Genomic DNA, 14846 nt, shown 5'->3' on the forward strand with positions numbered 1-14846 from the left:
GAGATGCAGAAGGAAAAGCAAGGATTGCTCCCTGCATCAATCTCCATTGCCGGGGCTACGTCTCCCCAAGAGCGAGCACTTGTCACAGATCATGCTCGGGGTGGCCTGCATTGCATTCATTTCCACGCCGCTCTGCAACAGACTCGGTTTCCTCTTCAAAGATGAGAAATTAACCTTTTTTTTTTTTTTTTTTTTTTTTTTTTACATAAAAAATTTTCTGTTTTGAACTTGGAGCTTGAAAAGGGAATCGCTAAATCAAAAGTGATGCTCGCGTTGGAAGGGTCATTGATAGTTTTTGAAGGTAAATGATTCGTAAAGCAGCGAGGGAAACTCAGTTTAAAGTCCCTTCACAGGCTCAAAGCATCTCCGTCCTTTGATCATTTTATACTCTAACTACATAATGATAGCATAATTTGTTCTGGGAAAATGATTTTATTCTTCTTAATGAGTATTGGGGGGGAGAAAAAGAATCGCATCACCATATAACCAGACTGAAATGTATAAAATCCCCAAAATAACTGTTTGAAAATCATATCATACAATGTAATACCGTTAACTTTATTAATTGGGCTTAGGAACTGCAAGGGCGGGCCACTGTTATTTCTGATGAGTGGACAGTGGGTCCTTGCTAATGGCAGCACTGCCCCCCCCCCTTTTTTTTTAATCATGAAAATACACCATTAACTCTCCTTTTTAGCTCTTCCATTAGTTGGCGACTTTCCAAAGAGCCAATTAATCGGCCCCTTTTGTCAGGTTGAGTCACCTGGCAAGATAGGATCCTTTATGGAATATGTTGAAATGAGGCGTAATGGAGGTCCTATTCACGGATTTGGCAGAGAGAGTGGCCTGTTATAATTGGAGCCATGTGTCTGGGGTTGTCCCACAAAAGACTGTCTGGGAGAAAAGAAGGACAGGTCGCTCAGTGTCAGCGACTTCAGCCGGATACCGTTTTTATGCAACTTGTGGAAGCAGTGTCTTGAAGGAGGCAGATTTTGTTCCCAGGTGTCCTGTTTTGAACGGAGCGGGACAAATCTTCATGTTTAGATGTATATAAGGCGTATAAAGTATTCCAACAAATGGCCGTTTTCCTTATTGAATCGTGTGTTAATCTTCTTTAAAACTGTGAAAAATCGCCCCTCATCTCACCCATTTTTCCAACACATGGAACCAGACATATACGGATGCTTGCAGGGCCAGCACACCTTCAATGATACTCAATCAAAAAAACTGTAACAGCTGTCGTCTTCCATTCAGTGACTTTGTGTCTCATAGCGAACCATTATTAACACTCCAATGCTCTCCCCGTCTCTAAGCGCTGTCCGGGCCCCCGTTTCCTGGTGCCACTGGATGTTAGTGACAGCATACCGGAGAGAGAAAATTGCATATTATTTACCCTGCGCCTTCAATATGCCACTTTTCCACTCTATAGCCTGCAGCTTACAACGCACAGCACGTGCACCGACACACGGACGCACAAAGACACGCATTACGCACACGCTCAGACGAATGAAAACGCGTACAAACTTAGCTCAAGGCTTAAAGCCGGTCCTCCCCGTTGCCGGAGTTCTGCAGCAGCGCTGTGACATTCTGCCCTGACATGCCATTAAAAAGTGTCACAGTTTCTGGGGGAGTGATTTCCGCTGCTCCCTGCCTCCAAACGGGCAGATGGGATGAAGGCGAGGGAGCATGGGAATGATGAGCTGGTGGTGGGCCATGCATGTAAACTCAGCCCTTAGGGTCGCATGACCTTCTCCCTGTGACATGAGGGAAGCAGTCTATTCTCTCTCCCCTTCTCTCCTGTTCTCTCTGCCGGAACCAGGCCTCGCTAGTTGTTGTTTTTTCAGGCACACATGGGCAGGAGAGTCGAGCTTGACCGGGAGCTCAATCACATCTCCGCTCCAGGGATGTCATGGCTCTGCGCAGAAGCACAAACCACTGGATATCAGATTAGAACACAGGGGCTCTTTTTTCCATTTCACTTTCTTCATTCCTCACCATCTCTTTCTCTTCTCTCAATCACTCCACGGCTATATCTGTCTTTCTGTCTCGCTCTGCTTCTCTCTTTCTCCAGCTCTCTTCCCACCCCTCCTTCACTTCTCTCTCTCCTCTCTTCGGAGACGGGGTGACTCTGTGTCTCTTCTCAGGAACCAGTGCGGTGGGTTGTTCAGACAACCGGGAAAATGTTCCATTTCTTTTTTTCTTCTACTCCATCAGAGTAACTCACCTCTGCACCTCTCCATTAGAGTGTGTGATTGCACGAGTCCGCCCAACTGAGCTGGCTGGAGGTTTCCGACACAGATGACGGGGATCGTATGTTCTCCCGAAAAACACCGCGCATCGGCCTTGTTGTGGCTCATTGTGAATTTGCAGGGCCACCGAGGCAAATTTTCCCATCAGTCACCACACAAAGTCCAATTTGAGTGGATTTGCAGGAGAGTTTTATATCCATGTCAAAAAATACTTCTCCCATACTGTTTCTTTCTTATTTCAGTCTTTGAATCTATATGAATAACTCTATAATAACCTCTATCTTATTTCTGACAAGCATCACCATCATCTTTCAACAGTTTACCCATAACGATTCATATGGCCCTCAATACTCTGGCCACATATCAAAAGATAAATGCTCAATGTAAAATCCAAAAGGGGAAAAATTCAAATATTGGCGTACGTACCACATAAAAGTGGGTGCCAATAAAGTAACATTGATTGCGGAGGTCTGCGCGAAACCTGATTCTGCTGAAATAAGGCTGTTCCCCCACTAGCTGGTTGATAAGAAGACATTACACTGAGTGAATGACTCTTGCTGTGATGGACTGGCGTAATTTATCTGGCAATAATCTCACCTCCATTTTTAAACAGCTATAAAATACTTTAAAATCATCAGCTTAAAATTCATGGTTTTTGTGACGGAATCTCTAAAAACGACCTGGGGTTTTTCCCACTGGATGGATATCCGTCTACAGTACGGTCTATTTACCTTTTCATGAGTGTTGCCTGGAGTCGACTCTGACCTTGAGGCTCATCGATTTTTGCACGTTTCTTAAAATTTGACCCGCTGTATCTGTCGATACCTATCTAGGCTACGTAACCTTTGATTATGATTAACGGTCTCAAGGAATAAATGAAACACCTGCGCGCGTGTGCATGTGGTGGTTATTTTCATGCTGTACAGTGTCTCAAGAACGAAAGAGTAACCGAGAATACACCACATTCTGAGGGCAAAGCACTCGTGGGATTTCGAACAACTGCTGCGTAAGGCTCTGCAGACATACAGTAGCTGTACCTTCGGTGGTAACAAGGGATTTAATTTGCTTTTTTAAAATCTCATCGTACACATACAGTGTTTTCATTCTGGCAAAGTAGCGTCAGAGCAGGAAGACAATTCACAAACACTTTCATGAGCACCTTTTTCTTTTTTAAATACCTGTTCTCTGGAGTTGGGGTCCTGTTTGATCCATTTGATGATCGTCTCATAGACCAGCTCCTCGGCCTTTGTGTTGAGACTGTCGTTGGACAGATAGGCCACCAGGTCCTCCTTGGAAACGCTCAGAATCTCCTCCTGCCCTGCCACCTGTGGGGTTATTGGAGGACAACACAATCATCAAAGTCAAACTGCGGTGTCTTGATTCACCGCATTGCTAATGTGATTTCTGATATTTCCCCGTTTCCCTGCTGATGTGATTTTCATTCATGTCTCTTTTGTCATGGCAAATGACAAGTCTATTATTATTATCTATAGTGTCTATTACTTCCAATCAAAACTTTGTTTGCTGCTTTAATCTGAAGATTTCCGGATTAACAAGGAATGTTTTCAGGTATTTTGATCATCCTCATTTCCAAGGGTTTGACGAGAAAGTCAATGCCATTGTTATAATGGATCAGTAAATGGGAAGCTAGAGCCACATCTGACTTATCCCCTTTGTTTAATTTGTACAACAACAGACACATAACAAAGGCAAATAGAGAATACTGTGTTGCATCTATAGTTGTGTCTGACATCACTATCTAGTTAATTAATTCACTTCTCCCTCCATAGGGTGAAAAATACATTCAGATTTCGGACACATATGGATCACATGAAAAAACAACAACAACAAACTGCTGTTGCTTTTCTGACGTCAGAAAGAAAGAAATGCTTTAAGACCATAAAGTCCAGCGAGCAATTTTCTATCCTGACCCTCGTCTTCAGCTGCAGACAAATTGATATCTCTTGGCATGTTCTGTGTTGGTTTTGTGTCTTTGTCTTTACCTTTACATTAGATTATCTAACTGCTGCATGGCACCAGGTGAAAAGTGCAGTAAGTTGCACACAGCACAGTAAACTGTGTTCCTACAGTAAATCACAGTAGATGTGGTGAAAGCTTTGACCTAAGCCAAGTATATCAATGCTGCTATCGAACAAACAGATCCAGTTATTTCTTGTTTGAACTAAAATTGCATACAGTTTTAAAGAACTATGTGCATGTGCTACATTCAAAACTAATCGTAATCTAGTCTCAGCAGATTTAAGATTTAATTAGTGGAGGAGAAATATTCCCATCTGCAGAGTAAAGAATGTCTCACAAAACTATTCTCAAGCAAAAACAAGTAAGGGTTATAGATTTATCTCTTATGGTAATGTTTTTCCTCCTAACAATTTTGTTGTACTATCATCTTCTTTTAGTTGTAGAGCCATTGTGTAACTTTGTTCCACAGGAATAAATAAAGATAAACATGATGAATCTGTACTCACCTCGGGGAAGTTCTGCAGTGCAAACGCTTTGGCCATGTTGTGGAGCTCTGTGCAACTCATGGCTTCAGCCATGGCCAGCACTCCCAGGCAGTTCGCTGCAGTCAACTGTTTCTCTGTGGTCATAAAACAAGACAGATACGTGGAGACGGACAGAAAGACAGACAGAGGGGACAGAAAAAAACAAAAAACAAGAAAGAAACAGGTAGATTGATTAAGGGAGGGTAAAAAAAAAACATCATTCAGTCGTCCATAAATGATCACAGACGTAGAAAGCTACAGAGACAGAAAGAGCGTCTGCAGGTAGCACAGAATGTCGAAGCCTAACGGGCTGTGAATCTGCCTGAGACTAAGGCAGAACAAGTATAATAACTCAAAAAAGCTCCGGGGACAAACAACAAGGGGAATCGATCGCTCACAGGCCAGACAGGAGGCGGTGGATGGCAGGGAGGGGGATTTGGGATTAGCGGGGCCACTTTAAATAAGTCCTGTCAGAACTCGGGGTATCCTAAACACACAAAATGGCCGGGCCAGCGGGGAGAAAGCTCATGCAACCATCTGTGATCTCTTGTAAGGAAGCAGCTTTTAAGGTTGTGTGTCTGTTATTTTAGTTTTCTTAATGCACATTGCCATTTATCACGAGACAGGAAGAACGTGCTGGTTGTCTACTCCTCTACACGCACACACACAAACACACACACAGGCAAGCAAACTCATGGATCAACTGGGTCAGCGGCCACAAAAAGGAGCCTGATTAAACACTCGCCATGAAAGGGAAGCGACAACAGGTCTTTCATCACTGAAGGCACAGTCGGAGAGTCCTTCCTAAACAAATATCAGCCAATAAAGGTCACCTAACATCTGCTAGATCACAACTTAACAAAGGCCAAAGCAGAGACCAAATAAAAGCTGGTTTCACGCTGCATCAGAGTGTGTGTGTCTGTGTGTGTGTGTGGGGGGGGGGGGGACGACAACAAAAAAGGATGTTTGAAAATGTCCCTCTGAAATAACATGTGTGCATGTTAGAGTTCTTACACTGTGTGTGCATGCGTGTTTATGATTCACAATCCTTCCATCAGTTTCTTCAATGCAAGATAGCCAAGTTTGCCATGAAATATACTGCCCACCGTATATGCAGGGCCCTTCATGAAAATGATGTTAGGTTGAACCACAAAAAAAAAAAAAAATCTCATCGTGGCGATAATAAAAAAAGAAGTCATTATTTCTCACAGAGCGGCAGTCCCACAATAGATGACTGACTAAATGACTGAATGAATTTCTCCGACGTGAAGTTGTGTGAGTAAAAGTCAAAGTGGTTTAAGTAGGTCATGGAGATGTTTCGCTACGTCTCCTGTGTGTATTTGTTCCAAACTTCAATAATTTCTGGCACGGTATCTATTTCTTCCTTCTCAAGGACACATGCTTGCCCCTGTTTTTCTGCTTCTAATGCGCTGGAATGTCGTGTATCTTGTCGAAGGGAGAATGGATTGACGCCGCACCCGGCAATGAAGTCAACTAATGGTTCCCCTGTTTTCTACATTTTTTTCCCGCCCAAATCGAGGAAAACAAATCAATAATGTGGACTGCTGGTTCTCTTTTACTTTCCTTTCACTCCTCGCTTGTCGCTGACCTTTTTGCTGCATGCACTTCCCTTGTGTTGCCGGCACACACAAAAAAAAATTGTATTAAATGGAATGCAAAATCTGACATTTGCAGCTTTTTGGTCGCCTGACCCACTAAAATCTAGAACATGCCATTTGTTTTTCATGTGACCTCTTGGGCTCCTGAGAGCCCCTTCCCCCCCTTGCTCCACTTTCCATACCTTGTCTGAGCATGAAGGCAGTGTATCAATCTGTTTTGCCATTTTTCCGACTCCATCACGGTTCAGGCCAGAGGATTTGACATTTAAGTGACAATTGTTCCCTGACCTTTTAATAAATCTGTCCCCATGCTGGGTCCTGCCCACTGGGGCGACATCAGAGGAGCAGTGCCCAACTGAGAACTTTAGCAGGCAGCTGCTAGCTTCGGAAACATGATAAAAGAAGCGTGCGGGGCTAAAGTAAATTAGGTTCTGCATAGGACGTTCTGTAAGGCTGTGCATCGTGATGACACATGACAGTGTGTGAAAACACAAGCTGTGAATACTACACTCAGCCGGGAAGGTTGCATAGGAATATCACATGGAATAAACATGCATACAGTTAAGCCAATTGCCGTTGTCAGAGCTTTTCCTACCTAAGAAGGACACGCAGACTTTACAGAAGGTGTTGAACTGGAACTTGTTGGCGGCCTCCAGCAGCGTCTTGGCGTTGGCCGAGTCGATGACCAGCGATCCCGTGTAGACGAACTCGAGCAGCAGCTCCAGCACGTCAGCGCCGATGTTGCTCATGTTCAGCTGCAGCATCTCCCCGCTCCCCCGCGTCTCCCCCGATGACCTAATCAACCAATCACGGCAGAGACGGAGGAGTTAGAGGCGTCGCAAGAGGAAAAGCGAGGCCACAAAGAGGAGGGTAGGGACAAAGATATGTGTATGCTATATACAACACCTATAACACACCTTGGCCAGAACGAGAGTGGGGAGGAAATATGAAAATCATTACACAATAAGATAACAATGTAAAGTGAAAAGGGACAGTAACAGAACTTTGGATGGTTTCTACATTTCAATGGGACTAGCACATTTGCAACTTTAATGCTGCATCTGAAACAAAATGTCCCCTACGAACAAAGATTAGGCAAACAAAAGGCATTACTTTGTTTCAACAGGCATGCTTATTACATGTGTGTTATCATGTATGCATAGTTTAAGATGTGGTAATGCATACATGGCAGTGTACAGAAGAGCTATCAGACAGAAAACAGAGAAAGAAAGTGATGGCGTGATATGATGATGAAAAGTATGCATGTTGCACTGGAGATTTCTCGCTGTTTTCGTGAACCTACACTACTGCCGTCTGTGTGTGTGTGTGTGTGTGTGTGTGTGTGTGTGTGTGTGTGTGTGTGTGTGTGTGTGTGTGTGTGTGTGTGTGGGGGGGGGGGGGGGGGGGGGGGGGGGGGGGGTATCAAAGCAGTGCAGCCACTCCGACTGGCATGGTGTAAGTGGTGCCAGGGAGTGTTTTGGAGACAAAATTAAATAGAATATGATATCCCCCCCGTAATGCGGAGTCTGGGATATGCAGGGAGTGAAGAGCTGCTTTCAGAACTGGGCCAAGTTGTGACTTCACCGGGATCAAATGGCCCGAGATTAGTTCACATGCAGGATCCCCCCCGGGGAGGTATGAGAGCGTTAAATAACACCTCGCCACCCATGTTTAATGTCCCATGTGAAACAATAATCCACTCAAGGGCAAAATAAATGGAATCAAAGCCCAGCAGAACACATGCCCCCACTACTATGCCTCTCTTCCTGGGGCTATCGACGTCAACAATATGAAAAGTACCCTCCATTAAGATGGATGGAGGCTGTTTGCCTCTGTCAGTCATGGGAGAACAATGATAATGCTCTGTCTGTTTCTCTACGTGTGCATGTGCATTTGCCTGCGTGTGCGAGTGTGTGTATGTTTGTGTGTGTGTGTGTGAGTCTTTTACTTTTCTGTTGGAGACAGTTTGTGGGATTAGAAATCATGACAAACAGTCAGCATTTAGTGAAACAAGGACAGCAAAACAAACCAGATGAGACAGGTAGACGAAATGGTTAGAGTGACGACGAGAGAGAGAGAGAGAGAGAGAGAGAGAGAGAGAGAGAGAGAGAGAGAGAGAGAGAGAGAGAGAGAGAGAGAGAGAGGAGAGATTGGGGGAGGCAGTGGTTGTGGAAGGAGCAAAAGGGAGGGGAGGCAGGGCGAGACGGTTCTTCCACAGGGAGCCAGCAGCCATCCTTCTCAGGGAGGGGTTGGGTTGTTCCATGACTGTTCCTTGGTCTTTTAAATAAGAGATATCCCCGCCCACCCCCGAAAAAAAACAAAACACCATCACACCTAAACAGAGCCTTTGTCCCCGCTGCAATAATCATCAGTAGCCTGTAGTGTATGAACTGAGACATTAGTTGTCATTTAAAGCGCACTCAGGAGGTGAGAGGGGAGAAGGACATCCAAAAAAATAAAATAAAAGACAATGGCATTTGTCTCTGGAATGGACATTGGCTGGAAAAACCAAGGTAGTTACTCTTTTTCCTCCTGCAAAGCAAAAAGCCAAATAGTGTTATTGCCCCTTTTTCCGCACAAAGCCCTACAGTGGGGGCAGGTAGTAAGACAGAAAGAAGGGAAGGGGAGTGTTGTTCAGGGTTAAAGTGATGGAGGGAGGTGGGGAGGAAAAGAGGGGGAGAATGGCGCTAAAAATAAAAGAAGAGCATGCTCATCAACCTGGTCAATTAGTGCAATTGGAACCAGCTCAAGTGGCAGTCTGTTTTGTCGGAGCACTTATGTTATGGAAATGACTTTTGTGGAGCGTCTTAAGGAGGTGGATATTTATGCTGCGTCTGATTGCAGACTCGAATTTAAATAGTGAAAGAGGGAGGAAGGGAGGACAGAAGAGACAGAAGAGGAGAGCCAGAGATAGGACGAGGGGGGAAAAGATGGGCACACTCAGGCAAAGAAATTTGTTTGTGAAAAATGCACCACTTACTCAGGAGGAAGACTTAAAATCAGCAGAGAGTGGCAAAATGGTGGTGGGCAGAGGCAGAAAGGAAGGAGGGGAGTAGGAAAAACATGCACTCACACACGTACACACACTTCATCACACATCCTTCAACCTAAAATAGCCCATTTTATAGGGAATACATTTAGCTGTTTCTTACAAGACCATTTTTTTCTTTTCATACACTACCAAGACATGCAAAGACGGACGGTTATTCAGATGCAAAGTCTACACTTTCTGGGCTGAAAATGGCTTGTGTTTACATCTCCTGCCACAGCATAAATCAGGAATAAATGACTAAAATAAGCACTGATAATGTGGTTCCTCAAGTTTTTGCTTGTGTTCGCACTCCAGTATTGAGGCCACGGTTTTCCATCCATTGCACGGTGCGGGGGAGACTTCGGGGCTATTTGGCTGGAACGGGCCTAGTTTGTGGCAGACACACTAAAGGACAAAGAGGACAGGATGACAGGCGGAGAGTTTAAAAGCCCAAACTCCGTCCTAGTGTGAGCAGAGGCCCGTCAGCATGAGAGAGAAAATAAATGTGGACATTGGATTGACAGATCTCTTGATTGAAAAACTTTACCTAAGATTTCATTTTGAGGTTTGATGGTGGAGCCATATGCAACAGGCAATGTGAATATTGAAGTTGAACAACAAAACCATAGAAAACTGCAGCTTCACAATTAAAAGGCCAGTTCTATGAAACTTTTAAAAAATGTAAAAAAAAATGTTTTTAAAAAAATCATTATATTTTTAATTTGCCTAGGTTTTGAGAAGTCTGTCTCTGAGAATCTGTTACTAACCCAATACAATGGAGGTCGATGGATCGTAATTAGATGAATAAATAATAAATAAATAAATAATCCTGAGCAACATTGCCTTCGAGAAATAAAGGCATAACATTTTCTAATTGAAATTATATACATAATTATTTATTTAAACCAAAGAAAATGGTCCATCTGAAAACTGCTGATTGTGTTATCTAAATATCCACAAACAGCAAACATGAGAAAATTTAAATGCGTATTATTATTATTATTACATTATAATTATTATTAATAATAACATTTTTCTTTTGGTTTGATTTAGGATGAAATATAATGCCTTCATCTGATTAAATTTGGAGTATAATACAATTTTAAAAATGTGACAAAATAAACAAAGACAGTTCAAAATCAATATTATGGATATCATCAGGGCTTGTAAGTTTAGTGAGAGGTTTGGCGGCTGGGCCTCCCTCTATGACTACTGACACTGCAAAAATTATTACGTTTATGTCTGCAGATTTATAACCTCAGGACTCGAAGCTCCACATTGTGAGGTTTACTCTTGGGTAAGATTTCTTTGAAATAAAACTTGCCCATCACTGACGTGGAACAGATAGCCTAACACGGGGATTTAAGGACGGTAATTACGTTGCATTCATATAATTGAATGGATAAGGATATGAGCGTGTACAGGAGATGAACTGACCCTTTGAATGCAGCTAGTTAGAACAATGTTGCTAATTGACATCCGAGAGGAGTATTACAGTGTCCTATGTTCCAGTTAGGCCGAATGGAACAACAAAGAGAGAGGAAGGGAGGAAAAACAAATGGAAAGCAAGCATGTGTCGGGACTGCTGAAAGATTTTTTACATTACCGATGCAGTGGCCATAAATTAAATGCTTGCAGAGCACACTTATTTGAAAATCCAGAGGGGTAGAATGGAATTACCGGAGATGATCTGTCTCCCTGCTCTGTGCATCGGTCCTTTAAAGGGTAGGGTAATAGGTTTTTTGGGTTGGGGCAAGGGCAGACGTGTGCGTACATTTCGGAGAGGCATTACATTCTTCAGGTATCATGGGGTAAGCTGGCAGGTCGAATGAACATATACTTTAGGGGAGGCCTGAATATTTTAGTTGAGGTAGTGGACTCCCCTGCCTCAACTAAAATAACTCAAAAGCAGGCTGACATTTTTGGATTCTGTTAAAAAAATTATATATATATATATATATATATATGTGCGTGTGCGTGTGTGTGTTTGTGTGTATATATATATATATATATATATGTGCGTGTGCGTGTGTGTGTTTGTGTGTATATATATATATATATATATATATATACTTTTTTTTTTTTCTTTTTTTTACACCATTTTACATATTTATTTGATATATCAAAAATTATGTTTTTATACAACCAGGAAAGTCCCATTGTGATACACCGTCTATTCTGTCAGGGAGTCCTGGTCAAGATGTGCAGCAAAATGACATAAAAATTTTTTTCATAATTACTTTTTCCATCCCATGCTGCTATTCCATTTTGGGTCTTTGCCAATAAAGCCTTTAATTTCATAAGTGAGTCATTTGGTGTGTGTGTGTGTGTGTGTGTGTGTGTGTGTGTGTGTGTGTGTGCGTGTGCGTGCGTGCGTGTGTAGGTCAGGGAAAATAAGTGTGATGTGCACTCCCTCAACCTCCAATATTACATCTCTACTTTCACTCTGACTAATGGCAGCCTGCCTGGATAACACGCGAGAATGATGTCCTTCCATCCTACGCGCGCACACACACACACACTGCCGGTCTGCACTGACAGGGCCTCTGAACGGCAGTGAATGCCTCCTGAATGAGAAGGGCGAGGGAGCGTGGGTACAGAACATATAAAAAGAGATGAAGTCTCTCTCTAGGTCTCCTGTCTCTCTCTCTTATGTGAACTCATAAAGATGAGGACAGCAGCGAGCCATGGGCAGCATCAGCATAACTCCAGCTGCACTGAAAAAGTGTCCAGAATGGCACATGAGAGGCCGCGTCTCAATGACAGACCGGCCTTTGCTTCTCTTTGACCAGGCTTGTGACACTCCGCCAGGCTGCGAACTCCTCTCGGCTACGACCAAAACGCTCTCCTCCTCTCCCGTCCGTCCCCCTCTGCGCTCTAAGTGTCTTTCATTCCTTTGTTTCTGCTCCCTCTCCGTCCTCCCCGTGTCAACTTTCCACTGCCGTCTCATCCTCACGCAACTCTCATTTCCATAAAGTCGAGGCGCCTCATGCTTTATGAAAATCAACAGCCATCACTGTTGATGGCGTAGTGTTTAGCATAATGTTGATGATTGTGACTTCATCAGATCAAACCAAAGACGTCTTCTAAAATGAACAATTAGTAGAACAAACCAATCAGATATTCTCCAGTGGGAAGGCAATGACAGCTTTTCTATTTTAGAAATAATCCCGTAAAAAATGACAGTGTTAGGATAATAAATCAAAGTAGTTTTACAATTAATTAACCAATTAATGGGAATTTGCTCTGTAAAACTGTCAAATTAAACAAGAAGAATCAGACTACGGAGGCGGCAGCAGGCATGACGCTGCGCTTGATGAAATTCAGACCGCTCCTCTGGGAGCTCTGGTGTCTTTCGGGGGGACCTGTCTTCACGCATAATAGATTCCCAACATCCTGGATAAAGAGGCAGAAACGAGACAATCTGATAGACAGGTTGACCAGCACTGGGGGCTTCAGTTCTATCCAAAGTCACTTGAGTCTCTCAGGAAGCATCTCCGCTATCGCCAAGGTCAAAGGAGGACGGCGCGTCTCGTTTTTATTCACGAGTATTGCTGTCATGGAGATGAGTGATCCTCGCACAGACTCTGTTCTCTCTCTGGTCCTCCTCACTCCATCCCCATTCAGGAGGAACAAGTGTATCAGCGGTGAGAGGAGAGGGCACGGCGGCTGATAAGCAGCTCTCTGATGAGCTCACCGTGGAGGCAGCATGGCTGCGGGGCAGAGTGGCAAACTTCCCTAAGGCATTCCGGCTACCACCAGCAACTCTGCGCGTCTTTCTGTTTGTCTTTGTATTTGCTCAGCACTTCATCCCCAGCCATGCGAGTGAGAACAAACACACACTCGAGCACACACACGCAAACACGCTCGCACGCACGCACGCACGCACGCACGCACGCACGCACACAAACAGCAAGGCGGCAAAAACAACTTTGGGTCCAGGGGACTCTCAATCAAGCCGAAAACACCTGCAAGGATTTGTAAGGATGAGGACATTAGGGAATTATGGCATTCCCCTCCTGGATAACAAGGCAGATAAAAAAAACATACCTGCGCTATCGGACTTTACAGTGACACTCATAGATGCGCACACACGTCTAGAGACACTAAAAAGGTCTGCACGCACGCACGCACACGCGCACACGCACACACACACACACACACACACACACACACACACACACACACACACTGTGAAGACAAATAATAAAAATGGGAGTATGGAGGGCAGAATACTAGGGGAATAGTTGGATCCACATCAAATAAACACATTAGTGAAGGGTGGCATTAACCTGTGAAAGTGGTGGTTCGTTAAACTTCTCGGAATGCGCTTTTGTTTTGTCCTTTGTTTATGGCACTGAAATGTCTTATTAGACTAACCATGATATATTAGCATACGAAAAGGCTGCAGCAAAACTCACGGAATAGCAACAGAAAAATATGGTAGCTTGGGAGACAAAAATCCCTCTGCCCACAGAGGACAGCGTGGCTTTGGCAAATTACCACCCAAAGTGGAGAATGTATGATTCTTTTGTTTTGGCCCTTTGGTGAGTTTTAAAACATCCCCAGTCATGGAACATTGTCACTGCTCATTAAAATGGAAATGTGGTTAAATTGCCCTACATGGGGAGGAAAGGTAATGACGAGGGTTGACCTTTTTTCTCCAGTTTCAGATACATTCATTTTGAGCAGGAAGAGGAAGGAATGGCTGCTGGCCCTGTGCTAGGAACCAAAGTCTTCACACACCTGCAAGAGAGAGAGGGGAAGGGAAAAAAAAAGCGACACAAATGCGCCCTATGAAAAGAACAGATTGGATCAACAGCTGGTGGGAGGGGAAGCGGAGGCAAACCTTTTCACCAGGTCCTTGAAATACAAGCTGCAGGAAGCTAGAACATTTTGGTGGACTTCAAACTCTTTGCCTTCAACAATTATTTTCAGGTCTGTAAACTCTTTCGCTCTGCGCTGTTGGTTCAACTCCTTCAACATCTCTGTAGAACAAGAAAAAGAAACAGACAATGCCACAGTTTGGTTTAGATCTTTGTGCATCAAAAAGCATGACAAGACAAGAAACAGAGCAAACTGTTGAAAAGTGCAGATTGTAGGAAACAACATTGCTGGCCAGTCTTAAGAAACGGTGTTCATTACATGATAGACCAGAAATGACATGTGCAGATTTGATTAAACATTTCAGGCCAAAGCAAAATGAAGCCTGTAACTAAACAGGTAGCAGAAACAGAGTGCATGAAAAAAAAGGAAACAATTAGCTCACATATTCTATTACCCAAAGCATGCTAGTGGATAACATAGAACTAGGATTAAGATTAGAAATCTAAGGTCGTTATGGGAAAAGAGACACTTGTTTAACTGTATTTGACTGCAAATTTAAACTGTGGCACTAAAGCTTCAATGAAGGGAAGCGGAATGAGATTAAAATGGGCCTTAA

The 14846-nt window shown here is 43.6% G+C and overlaps 1 protein-coding gene across 6 annotated transcripts in view; it reads right to left on the reverse strand.

Moving 5' to 3' along the window:
- Positions 1-14846, reverse strand: part of LOC118290068 (kelch-like protein 29) — a 192074-nt gene that overhangs the window by 53958 nt on the left and 123270 nt on the right. For all 6 annotated transcript variants that reach the window (XM_035617404.2, XM_035617406.2, XM_035617405.2 and 3 more), the window contains 4 exons: positions 14253-14391; positions 6968-7167; positions 4736-4848; positions 3428-3574 (listed from right to left, as the gene is read on the reverse strand). In XM_035617404.2, the coding sequence (XP_035473297.1) occupies positions 3428-3574; positions 4736-4848; positions 6968-7167; positions 14253-14391 (599 nt within the window). The remainder of the gene's footprint in view (positions 1-3427; positions 3575-4735; positions 4849-6967; positions 7168-14252; positions 14392-14846) is intronic.

Source organism: Scophthalmus maximus, chromosome 18, assembly GCF_022379125.1.
Source record: "Scophthalmus maximus strain ysfricsl-2021 chromosome 18, ASM2237912v1, whole genome shotgun sequence".
NCBI lineage: Eukaryota > Metazoa > Chordata > Actinopteri > Pleuronectiformes > Scophthalmidae > Scophthalmus > Scophthalmus maximus.